This window comes from Anas acuta, chromosome 23, assembly GCF_963932015.1.
Source record: "Anas acuta chromosome 23, bAnaAcu1.1, whole genome shotgun sequence".
Lineage (NCBI taxonomy): Eukaryota > Metazoa > Chordata > Aves > Anseriformes > Anatidae > Anas > Anas acuta.
In genome coordinates, this window is record NC_089001.1 from 4,608,948 (window position 1) to 4,631,073 (window position 22,126).

General features: G+C 60.9%; 1 protein-coding gene across 5 annotated transcripts in view; it reads left to right on the forward strand.

The window, feature by feature from the left end:
• The first annotated feature begins 1,925 nt into the window (after nt 1–1,925).
• The window catches only part of IGSF9B (immunoglobulin superfamily member 9B), a 51,596-nt gene continuing 31,395 nt past the window's right edge, over nt 1,926–22,126 (forward strand). For all 5 annotated transcript variants that reach the window (XR_011089605.1, XM_068659152.1, XM_068659153.1 and 2 more), the window contains exons 1-10: nt 1,926–2,214; nt 9,532–9,729; nt 10,339–10,485; nt 12,729–12,880; nt 14,045–14,162; nt 15,561–15,702; nt 15,817–15,962; nt 18,233–18,375; nt 20,094–20,234; nt 21,188–21,304. Coding sequence is in view for 4 of the 5 variants with exons in the window: in XM_068659152.1 (XP_068515253.1) it covers nt 2,151–2,214; nt 9,532–9,729; nt 10,339–10,485; nt 12,729–12,880; nt 14,045–14,162; nt 15,561–15,702; nt 15,817–15,962; nt 18,233–18,375; nt 20,094–20,234; nt 21,188–21,304 (1,368 nt within the window). In the remaining variant the exon portion in view is untranslated. The remainder of the gene's footprint in view (nt 2,215–9,531; nt 9,730–10,338; nt 10,486–12,728; nt 12,881–14,044; nt 14,163–15,560; nt 15,703–15,816; nt 15,963–18,232; nt 18,376–20,093; nt 20,235–21,187; nt 21,305–22,126) is intronic.

A 22,126-nucleotide genomic window follows, 5' to 3' on the forward strand; every position in this document is an offset into this window, starting at 1 on the left:
AATCTATCGGCGTGTGTAATCAATGCCCTCGGTGCTTATTTTGTTCTTTTTTTCAAATTATGGAGAAGCCCAACTAAAGCCATAAAATCTGGTGACGCTGACCAGAGCGTGGTGCCCTTGCAGATGGGCTGGGCTCTCGCTCCCGAGCGCGCAGCACCAGCTCTCCCGTGCAGATTTGCAAGCTTTCACTTCAGACCTGAGGGCTTGGAGCTGAGTCAGGCTCTTCGGAGGTCAGGGGGTTTGCTGGGGAAGCAAACTGCCGGGAAGTCTGCACGAGCTGGGGCAGTGGTGCCACCCCCACGGTGCTCACCAGTGTCACCGTGACCAGGTCATGGGATGCTCCCCACTCTCCTCGGACCCTGTGTCCCCTCGTTTTCCTCCTCGCTAGGGCACGCATGGGAAGAAGAAGGGGGAGAGCAGCAGCTGCTCAAAGCTCTTTCCAGATCCTCTCCCGATGGCGTGAGCATCAGGACCTGGTGAGTGCTGGGGACAAGGCCGTGCCAGGCTGTCCCCTCCCAGGCTGCCTGCCACCCCGGGGAAGTTCAGTGTCCCATTTCTGTCACTGTCACGCTCCTGTTCACCCAGGTCTCATTGCCAGAGGTTTGCCGAGAGGAGAGGGATCCCACGGACCCGTTCCTGCCATTTTTTGTGCTCTTCCAAAGGTGACACGGGCAGTGCAGGTGGCAGTGACCGAGCTACAGTGGGCAGGTGGCACAGCTGGTGCCAGAGGCGTTGGCACCGAGCTGTGGTGCCAATGGTGACGGTTCTGGGGTGATGGGTGCATGTCATACCAAGCTGGGGCTGGGGCACAGGTGACAGTGAGATGGCACAGCGGGGTGGTGACACTGAACCAGCACAGTGACGTGGGGACACACACAGCTGGTGGCAGGGATATGGGCCTGTGCGGGGTGGCAGGGCCAGATGGCAGGGCTGGTGGCTGGCAGGGTGGCACAGGGGGACAGGGAGGCGGCGCTGCTTGGGGCGAGGTGGCACATCTGGAGATGGGGGAGACACCACGAGGGGACAGGTGGCATGTTAGGGACAAGGGGGTGGCAGGGGACATATTTGGGACCAGGAGAGGACATGTTTGGGGATGGAGGGGACACATCTGGGGATAGAGGGGGACACATTTGGGGGTGGGGGGACGGGAGGGGATGTATGTGGGGATGGAGGGGATACGTTTAGGGATGGGGGAGGACAGAAGGGCATACATTTGGGGGACAGGAGGGGACACATCTGGGGATAGAGGGGACACGTTTAGGGGACAGAAGGGGGCATGTGGGGATAGAGGGGATATATTTGGGGATGGAGGGGACATATTTGGGGACAGAGGGTGCAGAAAGGGACAGATTTGGGGACAGCAGGGGACCCATTTGGTGATGGAGGGCACATCTGGGGACAGAGGGGACACGTTTGGGGGACAGGAGGGGACACGTGGAGATGGAGGGGACATATCTGGGGAGGGAGGGGCCAGGAGGGGACACATTTGGGGACCGGGGAGGACAGCAGGGAACACATTTGGCGATGGAGGACACATCTGGGCACATAGGGGACACATCTGGGGACGGAGAGGACACCTTTGGGGCCAGGAGGGGACACACCTGGGTACAGAGGGGACAAATTTGGACCGGGGGGGGGGGCAGCAGGGGACACATTCGGGCACGGAGGGGACGCAGGGGACACAGCGGGCGGCAGCAGCCCGGTCCCCGCAGCGCACCGCCCGGGCACTGCGCACCAGACTGCGGCGCACGGAGAAGGAGGGGGGGGGGGGGACCCGCGGGGCGCGCGCGCGCGCGCACCAGCCAACCCACCTTGAACCGGGGGGGCCCCCCCGGATTTTTTTGGCCGACCAATCGCCTCCCACTCCGCCGGGGGGCCGGGCCAATGGCGGGCCGGCGGGGGCGGCACCGAGCGGCTAAAGGGGCCGGGGTTAGGCTGCGCCCCCCGCGCCGGGCGGCGGAGGCAGGTGCGGCACCGGCACCGGCACCGGCGGGATGGGAGCAGCGGCGGCGGCCGGTGGCCGGCCCTGAGCCGCCCCCTCCGGCCCCACCGGCCCCGGGGAGCCCTGTCCCGGCCCGGCCAAGCCCGCCCCGCCCCGGCCGGGCCGCCCGGCGGGCGGAAGATGCGGCGCACCGGGGGCCGGTAGTACTATGATTTGGTATGTGGCCGCTTTGGTTGCAAGTGTGCTCGGCGCCCGCGGGGTGCCCGTGCAAGGTGAGTGTGCGGGGGGGGACCCGGAGGGGTGGCGGGGGGGTCCTTGGCATGCACCGGTTGGGAGCGGGGAGATTGCGCCCGGGGGTTGCGCACGGATTGCGCCGGGGTTTTGCGCCCCGGTTGCGCCCGGAGCTCGCACCGTGCTCCGCAGCTTGCGGCGGGGTTTTGCGGCCGGGTTTTGCAGCGGGGGGGCCGTGGGGAGCACGCCCCGGCGGTGCGGGGCTTGCGGCTGGTTGCGGCTCGGGATGGGGCCGGTTTTCCTCGGTGCTGGTGCATGGCGAGCGCTGGGCGCGGTGCGGGTCTCGGTGCTTTTTATTCCCCCCCTCCTTTAGGAAAAAAAACATAAATGAAGGGGTTGTGTGCTGCCAGGGCTTTGCGCCGGGCGCATCTCCTGAAGGCGCTGCTCGTTTTTGCTGTGACCTCCCAGAGGGCAGCGGCTGCGAGTCGGGAAGTTTAGGAGACATCAGCCTGCAACAGCGCCGAGCTGCGCTGGTCTCGGGCTCCGGGCGCTGGGATGCTGCAAATGCTGCGTGTGTGTGTCTGCGTCTGCTCCCCGGGCTCGGAAATTCGCTTTGGAAGAAGTTAATCGGGGCGAGTCCTCGCTGGGGACACGGCTGGCTGGGTGCAGGGACAGGCAGGGTGTCCCCAGGGGGTGCGTGTCCCCCGGGGGTCTCTTGCTCCCCGTTTTTTCCTTCCAGCCTCCTTGGGGAGCAGGACGGAGCTCGCCCTTCTCTGCAGGGCTGTGCAAGGGGAGGCTGGGAGAGCGAGGAGAAATGCAGAGGGGATTCAGTGCCTGCCCTCTCTGCTTCCCCTGCAGTACCCTGGCGAGGTCAGCGCTTCCTTCTGCAGCCTTTGGGGGTGATTTTTGTCCCCCCCCCCACGTCCCTGCCATCCTTCCTCCTCCCCTCCCAGGGTGGATGCAGCACCAAGCAGGGGAAAGCGAGGCACAGGGTTGTCCAAGGTCAGGAAGGAGACAGCAGCAGGGGATCACCCTGCTTTTCCTGCTCTGCCTTCCCTCCCGTCAGCCGCCAGCCCCCAGCCATCCCTGCAGGTAGCAGGTGAGCTGCGAGCTGCCTCCTCTCTCCTGCTGCTGCTGCAGCACCGGCTCCCAGCCCTGCCGGCCTCCCCAAACCCCTGGGTGCACTGCAGCCCACCCGTGGGGCTCCCCAACCGCGGGTTTATGCGGGATGGGGGTCGGGATGGGGCTGCCCTAATGGGGTTGGGGGCTCCCCGGCAGGGTGGGCTGCAGGGGCGCGCGTACGGCGAGGCGTGTACGTGATGAATGAGTGTGCCGTGAGTAATGCGTGGGTGGGCGCAGCGGGAGAGGGGGCGCTGCGGGCCAGCGCGTCCCCCGCGGGGACACGGCGCGGAGACATCACCCCCAAGCAGGGGCTGGAGCAGGAGAGCAGGGGTTTTATGGTGGGGGTGCCCCCCCCCGCCAGTTCTTCCTAAGCACCCTGGTGGGGGTGTAGGGTGCTGGGGAGCCGTGTGTGAGGGTGGGAAGCAGGGACACACGTGGGTGGCTGTCACCCCGCATCGCTCAGCAGCGGCTGGGGATGATGTTTGCAGGGGATGTGGCTGCGGGGAGGGAGCCTGCAGTGTGTGCCAAGCTGCCTGGCTGGTGGCAGTGCCCCGTGGGTCTGCTGGTGTCCTGGTGGCCGTGGGTGTCCCCTGGGCATGCTGCGTGGCTCTGCCCCGTGCCGGGCTCTGCTGCGGTGCTGTCCCCGTGGTGTGTCCGTCCTGAGTCACTGCGCCCTGGGTGTGCGGGCAGAGCGAGCCAGAGCTGCGGCGTGCTGTCCTGCCAGGCTGGTGATGCTCTCAGGCTGAGATCTCCCTCTGCACACTGAACACGGTGCTGTTTTTGACACCCCTGGGCTCTGTTTCAGCCCTCCGTGCCTTGCTGGGAGAGGTGCCCTTCCTCCCTCTGCCTCCTCCTCCTCGCAGAGCTGGGCAGAAGCACGGTGCCTTGCAGCCCTGCTGTCCCCGGGCAGTCCCCTGGCTTGGCGAGGCTCTCTGAGGGCTTTCCAGGCGTTAATCCGCTCAGAGAGCGCACGTTATCCCCTCTTACAGCTTGGGGGAGGAGAGCGGGGACGTGCCCGTGCCAGGGCGCGTCGGGAGTGGGTGTCAGGGGGAGGTTTAGAGGGGGCCCGTCCTCCTGGCGTTCCCGTGGCGCTGTGACACCGGGGCTTTCCTCCCTCTCCCGCCAGTGCGACATGGCAGAGATGCTCGTGGGCACGGCGTGCCGAAGGGTGGCTTGGTTTTGGGCAAGGCTGCCATTGAGGGGACCACCCGGCCTGTGGCAGTGACCTTGGCTTGGGGAGATACTTGCTTACCCGTGGCGGTGCCGCATCCCGCGGGCTGCCGCTGCTCTCCCCATGCCTCCCTGGCAAGGGGATGGCTTGGCACTGGCGTTGGCCAGCGGGGGCTTGGCCCAGCTCCCTTTTTTTTTTTTTTTTTTTTTATCATTTCCTGGAGGATTTTTTGCTCCTCTTGACCTGTTGGATGGAAGGGCAGGGAGGGGCACGTGCGCCGTGGCGCTCGGCGGTGGATTCTTGCGGTGATGCTTTTCTGGCTTGGTTGCCTTTCGGCATGGACGATGCGGCTTCCCCCGTGCTGGGAGGACTCTGCAAGCCTGCGTTCCCCTCCGGAGCTGCTGCAGGACAGGTCAGAGCATTCACCTCCCTGCTGGAGGGTGGCAGTGAGGCCCTGGAGCTGGGCAAGCAGCCGGCGCGGTCCCTTCCCGCGTGGATGGAGGAGCCTCTCCCCCTTCCCTTCCCTGTCGCAGGCATCTCCCGAGCCCGAGGCCCTCGGTGACCAGCTGGCCTCAGAAAAACAACTCCGTTCCTCCTGCTTCCTGCTGGAGAGGCTGGCATTGGTGGGAGGATTGCCTGAGCCAGGAACAGCGTGATTCAGGAGCTGCTGGCGGGCGGCTCGGCTGTCAGCACGCCGAGTGCTCGCACCAGAGTTAGGAGCCGGAGGATGGTGACAGTGGCGGGGCGGTGGCACCGGGGCGCGGGGCTGCCGTGGGTGTGCGGGCAGCAGATGCAGCAGCAGGTCTCCCCCGGGGCTGTTCTGCTGCAGCAGCTGCTCGGGGAGCTGCTGGTTGTTGCTGGGAGATGGCTCCCGGGAGGTGCCCAGATGCTGGTGTTGAGCACGGGGACACCTCGGCTCTGATTCCTCCTGGTGGGATGGTGCTGGGGCGATGGGGATGGCAATGGGGTGATGGGGACGGTGCTGTCACCAGCAGGTCACCTTGTGTGCTTCATCCCTGCACCCCAATGGGTGGCACAGCGTTGGGTGCGCACCCATGGGTGCTGATGGGCATTATCCCACTGGTGTCATCGCCGTAGGGCAGCACCCAGGTTTGGGATGGCACCGGCTGCTGCGCGGGCTGTCCCTTGTCCCCAGGACGGGGTTCGAGCTCGCCGCCAAGCTGCTGATCCCGCGCCGCCGCCGCCTCTCCCTGCGTGACCTTGAGGCGAGTCGCTTGACCTCCGTGCGGCGCAGTCCGTCCATCTGGAAAATCGGGTTTAAAAAGCAGGAATCTGGCTGAAAAAAAAGCAGATGCTGCTTTGAAGCTGGGGGAAGGGGAGCAGGCTGCGTGGTGGCTGCCCAGGGATGGGGACAGGCAGATGTTCCCGGGGGGCTGCGAGCACCCCTGGGTGCACAGGGGGTGCTGTGCTCGTGGCTTGCAGGGTTGGGCTGGTTCTCGGGGTGGTTTCCAGAGCAGCTCCTCGCAGCTTTCTGCCTTCTGTGTGCATCCCGTGCCCTGCAGAGCTGCATCCCCAGCTGGTGTCCCGGTGCCAGCCCCTCCTGGCCCAGCATCGCTGGCTGCTTCAGGGCTCCTCAGCCTCTGCTTGTCCTTGGGGTGACCCTGCTCTTCCCTGGGATGCTTTCTGCTGGCCCCATCCTTCACGGGATGGGTCCTGCAGGTGCATCCAAAGGGATATCCCCCAATTTTACAGCCAAGCCTCATGCCTTGTGGAACAGGAGGGATTGAAAGCCCGGATCTGGGTGGCCCCAGCCTCGTTGGGAGCCCCGTGATGGCATCGTCTTACGTGATGGCAGCCTTCCCTCTCCCGTTGGGATGTGTTCAACTCCACCTCCACATCTTGTATTCCTGCCTCCTGGCACACTGTGTGCTTTTATTTTTCCTGGATCCGCTCTGATGACGAAGCCTGTTGATTGCTTGTTTTTCTTTACGAAGCACCCCCAGCTCGGTGTGAGCTGCTGCTCCTGGGGGGCACTTGGGGTTCGCATCCCCGCCGTGGTGCTCGCTGCTGACCCCGTTTTGAAGCCCCAGGTTAAGTCTCGAACCCCCCTGAACTTGGCTGGGAAAATCAAGCGCGTTTAAAAATACCCTTTCTGTTTGTGCTCTGTTTCTTCTGGCATCTGCGGGTTGTTTTCAAGCATTTCTCCACAAATGTGAGGGTGAGAATCACTTCTTTTAATGGAAAGCTGCAGTCTCCATTATTTATACGCTTCCAGGAGCTGGGGCGGCGAGGGAAGCCTGAATGTGGTGGGGTCGGGAGCAGCACCTGGGCTGGGTTTGTGGGTTGGGAAGGGGCAGAGCCCGTGTCCCTGACCCATTGGTGACCCAATGGGGTGCCCCATTGCTTCCTGATGGGCACAGAGCTGGGTGCTGTCCCCATTCCCCTCTGGAAGTGGGGACACAAAGGGGATTCCTGCGTGCCCATCCTTGGCGTTCAGCCCTGGAGTGGGGAACCCATGTCTGGGACCTTCATTTTGGGTGTAAAAGTGCAAATCTGGAGGCAGCGGAGCTGATTTGGGGGATGCTGGGGGCTTGTTTGCTGTGCTGCCCATCGGCCAGCCTTGGCTGTGTGAGGATGAGCACAGCCACGTGCCGTCACCCGCCGGCCTGTGCAGGGGACACCGGCGCTGCGAGCTGCCAGCACTGACCTATTTTTCCTCCACGCACGTTCTGGCGCTTGCAATCCCGAGGCCATGGGTGTTTGGTGAGTGCTGGGCCTTTGGGTGAGGGGGGAGCTGCTTGGGGTCACCTTTGGGGGACCCAGGAGCGAGCGGCTTCCAAACAGGGGCTCCCCAGGGCCCATCCCCGTGGTGTCTGGGCATGTGGCAGTGGTTACCCTCACAGGCAGCGTGCTTTGTGTCTCTGCAAGCTCAGCTGTGTGTGCATCGATGCTCTGCTGGGCTTTTAGGAGTTGAAAACTGTCCTGTCCCTCGGGGCTGCTGGGCTTGGGTAGGAGCAGGGTGCCGGGGATGGAGCTGGGGAGCACAGGGGTTCAGGCTGGCTGCCTCCTGCTCCCTCGGTGAGCGGTCGGTGGGGAGGTTTTGTCCTCTGTCACCGGTGGAAAGCGGGGACACTGTCCCTTGGAAGGTCGGGGATGGTGCTGCGGCACCCGGCGGGGTGCTGGGGACCTGCTGGGCCGAGACAGCCGCCCGCGCCGGGGAGGCAGGGCGAGCGCTGTCCTTGGATGCTCTTGAGCTGCACGTGACAGCTGCCGTCCCCGCTCGGCGCAGGGGGGCTGTGGGCAGCCGGGGGGGGGGGAATCCCAGTGCTCCCAGTGCCGTCTCAGCTCCTGCTGGGAGGCTGGCTGCATCCCAAGGCTGCGCTGGTACCCGTCCCCTCCTGCTGCCGCGACCGGGCACGTGCGGGTGGGAGCAAGGGCAGGGGAGCTGGGGGTGCTGACGAGGTCCTGGGGGTGCTGACAAGGTCCCTGTGGTGCTGTTGGTGCTGGGCTGGATCCTTGCAGCTCTTCACCATCCGGGCAGAGCTGATGCTGTCTCTGCTGACAGGGTGCGAACGCCTGAGCTCATCGGCGATGCAGCGATAACGAGGCCCGGGAGGTGCGAGCGTGCCACCGGGGTGGTGCGAAGGGGGCCACGGTGGCCCCATCCCCACCACCACCCCCTTGCCTGCTCGGGCAGGACCCCGGTGGCAGGGATGAGCTCCAGCAAGGGCTGAGCGCTAGCAGAGGGCGTGCAATGCAGCAAAGGCTCCTGGCGAGCGGCTTGCGGCGCGATGCCTTCGCCCTCCCCTCCGCCTGCGAGCGGCCCTCCCCACATCACCCGGTGCTGCAGGGAGCGGGGATGCCTGGCCTGATGCAGGGCCGAGGGCTGCCATCCTCCACGGGCACCCACTTTACGGTGCACAGAGGGCTCTGGGTGCAGCCGGTGGATCTCTCCATCCCGTGGGACACCGGGAGGGATGGCGGCACAGTACGGCGCGGCCGGTGGTGCGCGCTTGTGCCGGAGCCAAAAATAGCCGGTGATGCTCGGCTCCCGCGGCGGGGAAGCGGTGATGTCACTCGCCGCCAATCACCGGCGGCCCCGAAGAGCAGCACGGAGGAGTGGGAACGTGCTTCCCCGAGCATCCCTCCCCGAGCAGAGCATCCCTCCCCGAGCATCCCCCTGGGAGCGGGCAGTGGCCGGGTGTTGGCGGATGTTTGGGGAAAAAGGGGGTCCCCCCCCATCCGTGATGCGCCGGAGGAGAGGTGCTTGGCCAGCCCAAACCCCGCATCTGCAGTTTCGGGAATCCCCAGCCTGCAGTGCTGCAGGAAGGGAAGGGGCGTGAGGTGGTGCGTGGAGCTGCTGCGGAGCCCCGTGCCGCATCGGGCTCCCCCCCCCAGCTCCATCATATTGATGTTTTGGGGTTGCAGGGAGCTCTGAAAGCCCAGCCTGTTTTTTTTTTTTTTTTTCCTCCTTGTGCTGGCTGTGCCGGTGCTTTCTCACTGCTGCTGCTCCCCTCTCAAAGGCGTGAGCTCCCTTTCTGCAGGGGGTGAAGCCGTGGGAAAGAGGCGAGCGGCGATTTGGGGCCGGGCACCTCCCTGCCCTGGTTCCCCGTCTCCCTTTTTGAAAGCTGTGCTGAGGATGGTGCCGAGCTTTGCTGCTGATGAAAAGAGCAGGATGATAACAGGCTGCAGCCGAGCTGGGAGATGCAGCCAGGGTGGAGCAGAGCCTTGGCTGAAGGCTGAGAGCAGCGAGTTTAATTGCTCCAGCCGGGGGGGGGGAAGTGGGGTGCCAGAATCACAAGTCGCAGACGAGTTTCGAGCCTGGGGCTCTCGGTGACACCCAAGGACAGAGACTGGGCCACCTGGAATGGCTTCTGCGGGATGGCCACATCCCAGGGCATGCCACAGCTGTGGGTGCTTGGCCCTGCTCACCGAGCTCCTGTGGCTTTTGGGGAGGATGGGGGCGTGCAAGTGGGTGCGCTTCTGGTTTTTGGGGTTGGGGAGCCCTTGGGGTTGGAGCTTGGGTTTTCCCAAGGGGTTCCAGTGGTGGGCAGCAGGCTCAGCCCCTACAACAGCCGCGGTTTCTGCCTTCCTCCCCTTGCAGGTGCCCTCGGCTCGAGGGAGGAGCCCGAGTTTGTGACCGCTCGCGCTGGCGAGAGCGTGATCCTGGGATGCGACGTTATCCACCCGCTCACGGGGCAGCCGCCTCCCTATGTGGTGGAGTGGTTCAAGTTCGGCGTCCCCATCCCCATCTTCATCAAGTTCGGGTTCTACCCTCCCCATGTCGACCCGGGGTATGCAGGTGAGGCTGGGGGATGCGGGGCCGGGGGGCCGTGAGGCGAGCGGTGCCGTGCCGTGCCGCCGAGCGTGCGGCTCTGCTCAATCTGCTCCTCCATAGGAAACCGCGCGCGCGCTCTGCCTCTCATCGCTTTCTTTCCACCCAGTTGGTTTTAATTAAGCAGCAGCACTAGGAAGCCAGCTGGGCTGCGTGGGACGGGAGCAACCGAGGCAGAGAAACCCAGGGTGACGCGTGGTGGCGGCGGCGGCTGCTGCCGCTGTGCCCCGGAGCAGCTGCGAGCCCGGGGGATGCTCAGGGGAGCGGGGCACGGGATCGGACCCCTCTGGGGACATCTCCTCATGGAGGTGGCCAGGAGGAGGTGGCAGGGCTCGGAGCCCACGTGGCTGCGCACCGACACGTGTCACCCTCCCCGTGTGGCTGGTGGCATCTCTGGGGGCTGGGGACGGCACGCTGGGGTAGAGCCATCGCAACGTGCTGCTGCCTTGGGGAGCTCGATTTTGGTGTTTGCAGCGGGTTGAGATATCCCCTGCAAGGATGTGTTTGTGGGGTTAGGGCAGCCGGTGTGGGACGTGGGGTTTTGGGGCTGATGGGTTTTGCTTTCTGCCCCCGCAGGCAGGGCCAGCCTGCACGACAAGGCGTCCCTGCGCATTGAGCAGGTGCGCTCCGAGGACCAGGGCTGGTATGAGTGCAAGGTGCTGATGCTGGACCAGCAGTACGACACCTTCCACAACGGCAGCTGGGTGCACCTCACGGTCAACGGTGAGTCCCGGCTGGCGGCACAGGGTGGGCTCGGGGTCCGTGGGCAGCTCTGTATCCAGCCCCTTTTGGCGCTGGTGTCGCTGCTCTGTCCCGGGGATGGCCCCTGGGATAAGATGCTCTGGGATGTTGCACCCTTGGAGAGCACAATTGTGCTGGGAGCGGGCTGGGGATGAGCTGAGTGAGCAGGAATGGTGATGGATAAGGGATGAGTGTGTTGTGGGGGCCAGGAGGAGGGCAGGAATGCTTGTACATTGGGACTTGGGGGGCAAAATCAGCATCCATCCCTTGCTGACCCCATTCACATGCCCGTGGTGCGGGGCCCTGTGTTGCTGCGGGGCAGCGCTGTGGTCTGTGTTTCACAGTGGTGTGTGAGGATGGTGCAGCTCATTAAGCCGGGCTGCAGGGTGTGATTTCATGTGTGGCTTTCTAGTCCTGATAGGTAACGAGGATGGTAATGAGCCCTCCAGGTTTGGCAAGCCCGACCGCACAGGCTGCCGGGGCTGGGACTTGGCAGAGGGCGATGCGGGAGGGCACCCAGCACCCGCAGAGCCACAGATGGTGCAGGGCAGCACTGCCAGGGCACGTGTGGAGCAAAGGCCAGGTCCCTGTCACTGTCACTGCCATGGTTTGGGGCCGTTCCCTAGGATGATGCCTTGTTCAGGGAGGACAGAGGGCTCCGGCGCAGCCGTGCCGGGTGTAGGATCGCTGCAGGGCTGCATGGGGCTGGGGAGGTTTTCCCTTTGATTTCTGACTCACGCTGCACCTAGATTGCATCTGCACCTCCTAAACAAATGAGAAGCCGTCCAGGCCAGCTCCAAGCAGGAACTCCGCTTACAGAAGGGACAAACTTTTATTAGCAATCACGCAGTTTAATTACGCCAAGCTTGTTTAAAGGAAAGACATCAAGAAGCAGGGCTGGGGCTGCATCTCCTCGTAACGAAGAGATCAGAAAATCAAATCTTTGTTTTCTCCGAATCCAGATTTACTCCAATTACTTTTTCATTTTATTAGCGCTGCGCATTAAGCTAATTAGCAATTTGTCGTCTTCCACGTCGGGAGACGTCTTTATTTTTAGCGGCAGCCACGCTTGGAGGCAGGACGCGGCCGTGGGGCGCTGCCGGCTCCTCGCCGCCGCCGTGCCCGACCTTGAGCGATTTATTTAACCTTTGGGGGGGGACGCCGGGGCTGCGGCACGGTGCAGAGCTGCCTAATTGAGCCCAATTAGCGGGCAGGAGCTGCGCAAGCAGGGCTCGTGGTGGCGGGGAGCGCGGCAGCTCCGTCCTTGTGCGCTCCCCTGTGATGTGGGGCCGAGCTGCTGGTGAGCTTGGAGAGCCTGGGAAGGGAGGAAGGAGGAGGAGGAGAAAGGGAAAGAAAAAGGGAAGGAAGGCAGCTGTGATGGCTGGTGGTGATGGCCTCGATGAAAATCCTACAGAGCTGCTGGCTGGGTTTATAGCCTCCTCCCTGCCCAGCTCCAAAGGGCTCCGTGGTGCCTGGGAGCTGCTGGGTGTTGCCTCCAGTGTCCCAGGCTGCTCCGAGCATCCTGGCCCTGCACAGAGGGGTCTCAAAATGGGCTTTATTGGGCACCCAGGGGTTTAATAACGAAACAATAACCGTAATCCTCCAGCCACAGGAAACAGCTTTCAGGGGGAGGGCTGTGGCTTTCCCCCTGGCACAATAGGATGCTTAATTTTCTTAGGGGGAAAATAAAAAAAAAATCATTTTGGGAGGCACAAAATATCATTCTTTTTTTTTTTTCCGAGCAGATTAAATTGCCAACCTGTCTTCCTCGAAAGTGGGCTTTAACAACTGCTGGTAATTAGGGGCGGGCTGTAATCCTGCCAGCCTCTTTAATCAGAAAGGAGCCTTTCGATCTGCACTGCGGTGTTTTCTCGTGTTTTGACAATAGCAAGTTAATGTGTGATGGGAACCGGGGGGGAAAGCCACACAGGGAGCCACTGGGGAGGAGGGTGCAGAAGGGGCTGGCACCCCGGGGTGCCCTCCAAGGGTTTTTGGCTCTGCCTCTTACCTCTGGGCTGTAGGGCACGGTGGGGACAGCCCCTGTGATGCTGCTGCCCCCGCAGCCTGAGCCCCGTTTGCATTTCAGAGCCCCTTTTTTGGGGAGGTGGGGGCTCGGGGGGTGTCCCCACCTTGCGTGTGGCCACCTCAACTCCGTCACCGTGCCACTGCGAGGGTGACAGCGCGTGGGACCGGGGGGTGTGACGGGGTCTCCCTCTGCCCCCCAGCTCCCCCCACCTTCACGGAGACGCCGCCGCAGTACGTGGAGGCGAAGGAAGGCAGCAGCGTCACCCTGACCTGCATGGCATTCGGGAACCCCAAGCCCATCGTCACCTGGCTGAGGGAGGGAGAGCTGCTGGCCGCCAGCAGCAAGTACCAGGTAGGTGCATGAGGGGGGGTGGCACCCCATGGACCCCCCCACATGTCCCTTAAGTCAGGGATGGGGTGGGTGACAAGGTGGCGGTGGCAGCTGCGACGTGTCTGCAGCCAGTGTTGCTTTCTCAGCACTTCTCCCTGCTTCTTGGCCATAGGAGGGGGGGGGTTCTGGTGGTGGAGCTGCTGGGGGCTCTGCTGGACCCCCTCTGGGTTTTGGGTGGGGGCTGCGCCTTGGGAATGAGGGGGAGAAGGGGGAAGGTTCGGGCAGGGGGGGCTCTCCCCGCCCCAGGACCCATTTCCCATCCCAGAGGCTCCCACTCCTCTCCCAGGCAGCGATTCCACCCGAGCCGTAATTGGTAAATCAGGCATTGGAATCAGCGCAGGCACTAATGAGAGTAATTAGGAATCATTTGTTACTAATTGAAATAGAAGGATGAGGCAGAGTGAGCGGCGGGGAGGGAGCCTGCCTGGGAGCGCGGCTCTCGCTTGCTGGGGGGGGGATGCTGCAGCCTCTGGGGGTGACGCTCCCCAGCCCTTTTTTGCCATGTCCTCGGGGTCCCGATGGGGATTTGGCCACTTGTGGGGCCATGGGGCAGTGTTGTGGGGCCAGGCTGGGGCTGGTGGCTTGTGTGGGGCCGTGGGTCTCACCGTGCCCATGGGATGTGGGTGCTGTGTCCATGGGGAGCTGCTTGGCTTCTGTGCCCCCTGCATGTCCCCAGACCCTGATAGCAACAGGGCTCGGCTTCTCCCCGGGGACACAGAGCAGGTCCTGTGGGATCGGGGCAGGCAGGGATCCTCCCGTGGGGCTCCCTGCTCCTTGCAGAGCAGAGCACGGCTTGCTGTGACGCATTTGGCAGGAGCGGAGCAGTTTGGAGTCTGCTGCGCGTCAGTCACTCCTGCAGGAGACGAATACGTTGCGAGTTTTTTTTTTTTATTATTTTTTTTTCCCCCCTTGGCGTCGAGCAGCAGTGCGTGTGTTGGTTTATTAATATCGAAGTCTTGCAGAGTTGGGGAAGCCCATTTCTCAGCCGGCTCGAGCAGCAGCAGCAACTCCTCTCCATCTCCACCCTCCCTGCCCTTGAGGAAGCAGGGAGGGAGCGAGCATCCCTGTGCCGGGGGGGGTCCCGTGGGGTCCCCACGTGCTCCAAAGTCCCCTCCTGTCCCCCAGGTGAGCGACGGCAGCCTGACGGTGCTCTCGGTCAGTCGGGAGGACAGGGGTGCCTACACCTGCCGAGCCTACAGCATCCAGGGGGAGGCCGTGCACACCACGCGCCTGCTCGTCCAAGGTAGGATCCCTGCATGGTGCCTGTGGGGTCATCCTCGGTGTCCCTGGGGGCTGGAGGGGCAATCACTGAATGTGCTGCCTCTCTGAGGTTCTGGGGGATGGGAGAGGGCGGATTGCCCTGGTGCATCCCGCTTTGTTGATGGGGAAGGGGCTTGCCTGCATCCAGCTGATCCAAAGACCCCTTCTGGTGCTGGTCCTGGGCTGGCAATAAATCAAAGAATGGACATGAGGGTTTGGGAGGAGGCAAGGAGGGCTGTGACGGTGCCCTGATGTGCTTGGGGCCGTGTGGGTGCGTCAGGGATGATGTTAGGGCTGTGCCACTGCAGAATTATCCCTGGGAGCACCCCAGCCACCTCCCCGCGGCACGGTGGGCACCCCGAGCAGTGGGTGGCACAGCCCTGGGTTGGTCCCCGGCACGGCTTGGCTGCATCAGGCTGCCACCCCTGCTGCCTGCAGCCTTCCATTAAAAACGCCATCAATAAATAAACAAGGAAATGAAGCCCAAACCCCAGACGTTTAAATAACATCAGAGCCTGCCAGCTCATCTGATGGCACGGGGGGCAGGATTACGGCCGGTGCCTTCCTGTGGAAGCGGCTGCGCTGGGCACCTGGCCAGCATGGGCATGGCCCCCACGGCGTGTGCCCGCATCCCCTCCATCCCCAGCACGGGTGTGGCAGGAGATTTTGGGGGGGGGGACTGGGATGGAGCTGCTAAAGCCAGGGCCAAAATGACTCGCCGGCACCGCGCCCGGTGCCCAGTGCTCTGTGTCCTGTTTGTAGGGCAGAGAAAGCCACGTAATTGGGGCACCCCGGTGGCCGGGCTGTCAGCTTGCTGGAGCAGCTGTGCCGATTAGCAGCCGGGCCCTGATTGCAGCTCGGTTTTGTTTGGAAAGCGGGGAAAGATTGAGCATGTCACAAAGCGCCTCGTCAGATAGCGGTGATACATGGCCGGCCTCCCGCTCCTCGGCGCTCGGCTCCCTCTTTTATTAAATCAACCTTTAATTAGGTCAACAGCTACCGGCGGAGAGAGGAGCTGGAGGTGTCCTGCGCTCTGCTGTGCGCCCAGGCAGCGAGCTGTGCCCCTCACCGCTCGTCTGGGCAGCTTGCTCTTTTTCCCTGGGCTCCTGCGGGTGGTGAGATCAAGGAAATGCGCTCGGGATTGAGCGAGGTGGGAGCTTGTGTGCCCAGGGAGAGGCAGCGGAGCTCTGAGGGTGCAGAGATGGACCCCAGGAGCACCGTGCCCCTTGGGACACCCCCGTCATCCCATGGGATGGGGTTCCCCATGGCTCATTTGGCACGTACAGGAGGATGTATTTTTGGGGCTGCTGGCTCCAGCCCATGTCCCTGTAGGGGTGACGCTTGCTCGTAACCTTCCCATAACCTTGCTCTCCATCCCCAGGCCCACCCTTCATCGTTTCCCCTCCGGAGAACATCACGGTCAACATCTCCCAGGATGCGCTGTTCACCTGCCAGGCCGAGGCGTACCCAGGGAACCTCACCTACCTGTGGTACTGGGAGGAGGAGAACGTCTACTTCAAGAAGTGAGTTTGGGACGGCGCCTTCCCCTCATCCCGTGCCGGGGCTGCCCTCGCTCCCTGCTGCTCCTCCTCCGGCGTTCTCCCCCCCCTCACCTCTCCTCCCCTGGTCTCTCGCAGCGACCTGAAGCTGCGGGTGCGGATCCTGATCGACGGGACGCTGATCATTTTCCGGGTGAAGCCAGAGGATGCTGGAAAATACACCTGCATCCCGAGCAACAGCCTGGGCCGCTCGCCATCCGCCTCCGCCTACCTGACGGTGCAGTGTGAGTGCGGGCAGTGGGGCCGAATTTTGATGGATGAGCTGCTGGAAGGGGCTGGGGACACCCGGCTCTGAGCCAGCTTGGAGGTGCTGCCATCCCAGTATGACCCACTGGGGAACTGGGAGGCTCGGGCTGAGGCGGCAGCAGCTTTTGGGTGGCTCCGTGCTGGGTGCCACCGCCCTGGGCAGAAGGGATTTCTCTCCTTGTAACACGGGTGGGCATCTCGTGGGCGCTCCTAGGGCACTGTTCCCTTTTCTTGTCCCTGCAAACACCCCGTCAGGGCTCTTAACATCAAATCCCCGCTTCGTTTCTCGGTATTTGTCATGGGGGCTCATTGCCGTGACGTGGTTTTCTGCGAATTTGTAGGGCTGTGTGTAATAATTTCAGGCAGTAACTGATCTAAACAAACGGAGGAGAGCGGCGCTGAAAGGAGCGTTTCTTCCCACGCTTGTTCTTTCTGGCTCCCCCTGCTTTAATGGGTAGTGTGCCACCAGCATCCTATGGCATTCGACAGTAATGGTCCAAATTTCTGCCGCCTGCAATTGCAATATTGCTCTGCTGTAAAAGCCCATAGTGATTTTATTTTATTATGAAGGATAGGCTCGAACAAAGCGGGCTCGGAGCTCGCTTTCTGAAGACCTTTCAGATTGTGACTATAGATCCACTGCTGGGAGCTGCCTGCTAGAGAAAACCCCTATGTCCACAGGGGCTGGGACATCCTACATGATCCCTTAGGGCACGGGAAAAGGGGCAGGATGCGGCCGGGAGGACGGCGGCAGGGTTCTTGCTGATCTTGCAGAGAGCCTCTCTATCCCATTACCTCCTCCCCACCCCTTGATTGCATTTTCCTAAGCCGGTCCCATGCATGCTGCTCCCTAATCTGGGTTATGGGGTCAGTGCTGGGATGCCCCGTGGCAGCTGGAGGCTTTGGGGAGCTGTTGGGGTTGCGTTTCCCAGCCAGTGCGCACAGCTTTGGAAACTTGCATGGCTCCCGAGTTTGGGTGCTTTTACCCCAGAAAAGCACCAATGAGGGGGTCTTAATTCGGGTGTCAGGCTTTAATAACCCTGAACGTTGTCTTTTTTCCCCTAACTTTGGGGCAGGCTTTTAGCAAACTGGAGCCGGAATGGTTCTGAGCCCCCTTTTTGGCTGGAGAAGCCACGAGGAATTTTCTCATTGACTTTTACGCATTCCCATCAGTTGCAGGATGAGATTTCTCTTCCTCTCTGGGTTTTCTCTTGCAGATACCCTTGTTCTAGTGCAGAGGGGATGGGTCTGCACATCCTGAGCCCTGCACCCTTCTGGCACCCATCCTTTCCATCCCAACCCCATAGTTTTACCCTGAGCTTTGCCCCAGCTTGGGGACGCCGCACCCAAAAAAACAATTTCCTTCCCCAACGCAGCGTAAGCCCCGTTAAGATTTTCCCGTAACCTTGTGCTGCTGGTGTCTAGACGAGATTTGTAGAAATACTCGCTCTCCTTATTAGAAGTAACTTTTTTTTTTAAAAAAGCTTCTTATTAAAGAAAGTCTAGGTTCTCTCCAACCCACTCGCATTTAATTAAAAAGCTCTTAGAAGCGCTGTTAATGACACGTTCTAGACTTGAGGATTGCGAGACGTCTTGCTGCGTGGGTGGTGAAACGTGGGGAGGTTAGATACATATTTTAAGCTTTTTTGCATCCTATTTGGAAGGGTGGAGGTGGCTGATTCTTCCACGCAACCCAGCCTCAGTTAGGCATGGGCTGCGAGTACAAACAAATAGGAGGGAAGCGGCTCACGCCGGCCTGACCGCGGGTCCCTTCTCGGCCTCGGCTGCTGCCCTTGGTGTGTTTTAGGGTGCTGGGGTTAAAACAGTTTTTGTTTGCTGGGTTGGAGTTGTTTTCCCTGTACCCAGCAGGAGGAACAGAAGCGTTGTCGTCGCCTCGGGAGGCGCCTCCAGGCTTGCCCACAGCCTTTTTTCCTTCTGGCGAGAGCGCATTGCGGGGTGGTGTCACTCGGGGTGTGGGAACGGGTGTTTGGTGCTGCCTTTTAAATGAAGCTTTTAATGAAGTGCAGCTCTTAATGAGCTCCAGGTAGGAACCCACAGGGTTCAAGTAAAGCCCCCCAGAAGCGCCAGGTGTTGCAGTGGATGCAAGCCCGAAGATATCAGCTGGCGGGAGATCTGGACTCAGATTTGGGGTTTGGACTCTTGTTGCACGAGCAATATTGACCCTATACAGCCAGGTGTTGGGGGAGACGGGCTCCATCCTGGTCTTAACCTGGTGCTGCTCCCCCAGATCCTGCCCGCGTGGTGAACATGCCCCCCGTCATCTACGTCCCCATCGGGATCCACGGGTACATCCGCTGCCCCGTGGAGGCAGAGCCCCCGGTCACGCTGGTCAAGTGGAACAAGGACGGGCGGCCCCTGCGCATCGAGAAGGTGAGGAAGGGCGAATGAGGGGTAGGGGTGTCCGTGCTGTCTCTGCCCAAGGTTTTGAGCCCCAACCTTCATATCCAGAGAGGAGAAAGCCCCCGGATGGGCTGACACTGTTTTTTCCCTACCAGAGCAGTCTGAGCTGAGTTAATTTTAGGTTCCTTCGGAGAGCCCACGGCGCCTGTCTGAACATCCCAGACCTCTAGAATGACCTCCTGATGGCCCTGTTCTCTTCCAAGGGCACCTCATGGTTAAAAGACCCTTTTAACAAGTCTCTGTCTTCCTATAATCGCGCTTTGATAGTCTCAGCAAGGATATTAGCCATTAAATATTTAAGGAAAACACTCCGTATTTTAATTTTTTTTTTGTTTAAATATTAACGATCTGGAATTTTCAGTCGGTTTAAGCCTGCTGCCCGTGTGGGTTCCTGGTCACTGGTGCCCGCAGCTTCTCATCTGGGGTCATTTTGGTGCCACCAGGCTTGGGAGGCTTGGGGTCCCCAGCCCTTGGTCTCCCCAGGGCTCAGGTGGGATGAGTTCCCCTTCTGTGGGGTGCAGAAGAGCCCGAGTGGAGGCTCCTGGTCCCCCCCAATTTATAAAAGGTGTGAGCTGGGGCTTGGACTTACTCTGGCCAGGGAAAACCTGGCTGTGGCCATGCTGGGGGAGCTGCAGCTCACATTTGTTATCACAAAATGTCCCATCTGCACCAGCGTAATGGCTCCTTTTGTTAATTGGAAGAATGCGTTAAAAAAAAACATTTAAAAAGGAGGGAGTGAAGGAAGAGGGGGATTTTAATGTCTAGTCGAGGCATAGGGAGGTGAGAGCAGGCTGCTGTGCTTGCTGCTGTGGCATCCCTCCTATGAGGTCCTTGCTGCGTGGCTGCTCGTCTTAGGATGTGGGTTTGTTTTTTTTTTAAGAGACAGAAGTCTGTGTCACAGGAGGCTTTTTTAATAAACACCAAACAGGAGAGCTTTCAAAGGAAAAAATCTTCCGTGCCTTTAGGCATGCGTTTTGCAGTAGAGTAGTTCAGCTGGAAGGGACCTACGAAGATCATTGAATCCATCTGTTTTACCTAAGGTATGATACCGTCATTAAATCTGTTGGGCCCCTTGGAGCCTGGCTGTGTGTAAGGAGGAGAGCATCAGCGAGACAAACCCCTGCGTCATCGGTGTGTTCGGGGCTGGGAAATCCTTCCTGGGGAGCAGGCACAAGCTGTGCCTTCACCTCCTGCTCACCGCTGCTGACGGGAGCCCGCCGGGTGTTTGGGCTCCGTGGGTGGCATTTGTCTCGCCTGATTTTAGACATCTCCAGAGCTGATGCTGGTGTCGAGGACTAGTCATCCAGGCTGCTTTTGTAGTCCTTGGAGAGAGAGCGGTGCTTCCAGGAAACGGGTCTGTGCTCGAGCTGTGGCATCTACTCCTGGAAGGGATAAATCACGGCGCGGGGTTTGCCGATGTCTCCTGGTTAACTGCAAAAGAGGCTTAGACCCAAGGCTGAGATGGGGATTTCCTTGCTGTCTGCACTCAGACGGGCTGATCTCACCTGCTTTTCCCTGCTCTGTGTTTGAGGAGGTGGCTTGGATGCTGGGAATGGGACTTGAAAGCGATTTGGGCACCTCCAGGAGATGCTCCAGCCACCCTGGGCTTAGTTTTTGGGGTTGGCTGAAGGGAAAATAAGCGGTGGTGTGAGCAGGACGCTGCAGCTGCCTCCTTCTCCCCTCCGCAGTACTCTGGCTGGAACCTGCTGGAAGATGGGTCGATCCGAATCGAGGAGGCAACCGAAGATGCTCTCGGCACTTACACCTGTGTGCCTTATAACGCCCTGGGTACGATGGGCCAGTCTCCCCCTGCCCGACTGGTACTGAAGGTAATGTGCCTGTGCCTGCCGTGCCAGCACGTGCTGGTGTCCCTGGGGGGGCTGCTGGGGTGTGCAGGGTGCTGGGACCTCAAACTGGGTGCTGGGACCCCGGACTGGGTGCTGGGACCCCAAACTGGGTGCTAGGACCCCGGACTGGGTGCTGTGGATGTGAGCATTTCACCAAAACGTGCTGCTGTGTGGCTGGGCGAGCCTTCCTGTTCACAGATTATGACTATTTTAAAGATTATTACTATTTTTTTTAAGTCTGCCTGCAGTTGTTGCTCATTAATGAGCATAGGTTAGTGGGGAAGTGCTGGCCCTTGTGTGCCACACCAAAACAAGGTGCTGGCCTGTAGCATCGAGCCTTAGCAGCCCTGCACCAGGACGGTTTGATGAAGCATCGTTCACATCCCTGGGATGGCCTGTTTGCCAACAAAACGTTCAGGCCTGCTGACCCGGGCTTGGATTTGCAGAGGATTTTAATGAAAAGATGATTTAAGCTGTAGAAAAGCTCCGTGGGCTTTTGCTGCTCTGCTGTAGCCACCGGCGCTGCTGGGGTTAGGAGCTTTGTTCCCTGAACAAAAAGACACATGTGAGGAGTGGTATTGCTGGGATTCACACGGCACAGCTCTGCAAACCTCCTCGTACACACACGCATCCACCGAGCTGATTAATCAGGCTGATATCTGATGTGGGTGTTGTTTTTTTTTCCTGTTTACCTCCTTAAAATTTAAACGAGGTGGCTGGGTGGCTTTCCAGCAAAAACCTCCCTCCATGTGTGTAATTTTGCGTGCCGTAAAGCCTCGTTAGCACCCGCTTTCTGCGCCTCAGCCTTACCCAAACCACTGATGAATTCGTTTTGGGAGGGTTTGGGGACATGGGGATGGTGGCACAAGCTGCTGGGTGGGATGCTGGTGGTGTGGGCTCACGCTCCTTGCCTTTTCCTTTTTCCCTTTGCCCAGGACCCCCCCTATTTCACGGTGCTACCAGGCTGGGAGTACAGACAGGAGGCAGGGAGGGAGCTGTTGATTCCTTGTGCTGCTGCGGGAGATCCCTTTCCCATCATCACCTGGAGAAAGGTACCCGGCCTGCCAGACAAATCTGCAGTGCCTTTGGCTTTTGGTGAATATTGCAGACAGAGAAGCCACACTCTGTCCCGGTAAGAACAAACTGCAGGTACAGCTGCTTCGCTTTGGGCTGAGCCACTGCCGTCCTGTCCCGCAGGTGGGTGGGGGAGCCCGGCTTTGTGGCCACCGAGTTCTTTCCAAAAAACCTTCACAGCAGCATCTGCAAAGCTGAGCACTGCCCCCGCCCCGGCCCCTTCCTCCTCTTCCTCGCTGGGAAGCCCTCCTCTTCCTCCTCCTCCTCCTCCTCCTCTTGCTGGTGAGGCTGGCACCGGCGATGCTGGTCCCGCAGGAGGGGTTGTGCCATCGGGGCCTGTCTGAAGGGCTCTGCCCTGGGGCTTGGCTGAGTTTTTGGGAAGGACCTGGACCTGTCAGTGCCTCCTGTGGTGCCCTGTGACTTGGAAGACCATGGGAAGAAGCTGGTTTAACCGTGCTGGACTGGACGTAGTGATTTGAGGATGTTCCTTTAGAGCAGGGTAGGGTGCGGTGTGGTGTCACCAGGGCTTTCCAGTCCCCTCTTCCCTTTGCTTCCCATCTTTGTGTGCCCGTAGGAGAGCCACGATGCAGGGCACCTCCAGGCCTCTTTGTCCCACTGCCAGGATCTTTTCTCCAAGCCTCCTGTCCCCTTCCAGCCCTCCCAGGAGGGCTCCTCAGCACAGGATCCCTGCATCGCCCTGGGGGCGCCGTCCTTGGTCCCTGCAGCGTGAGGTTCTCCATCTATTCACAGTTCTACCACCACAAGGAGGACCATAGCTTGGGCAGATCTCAAGCGACCTA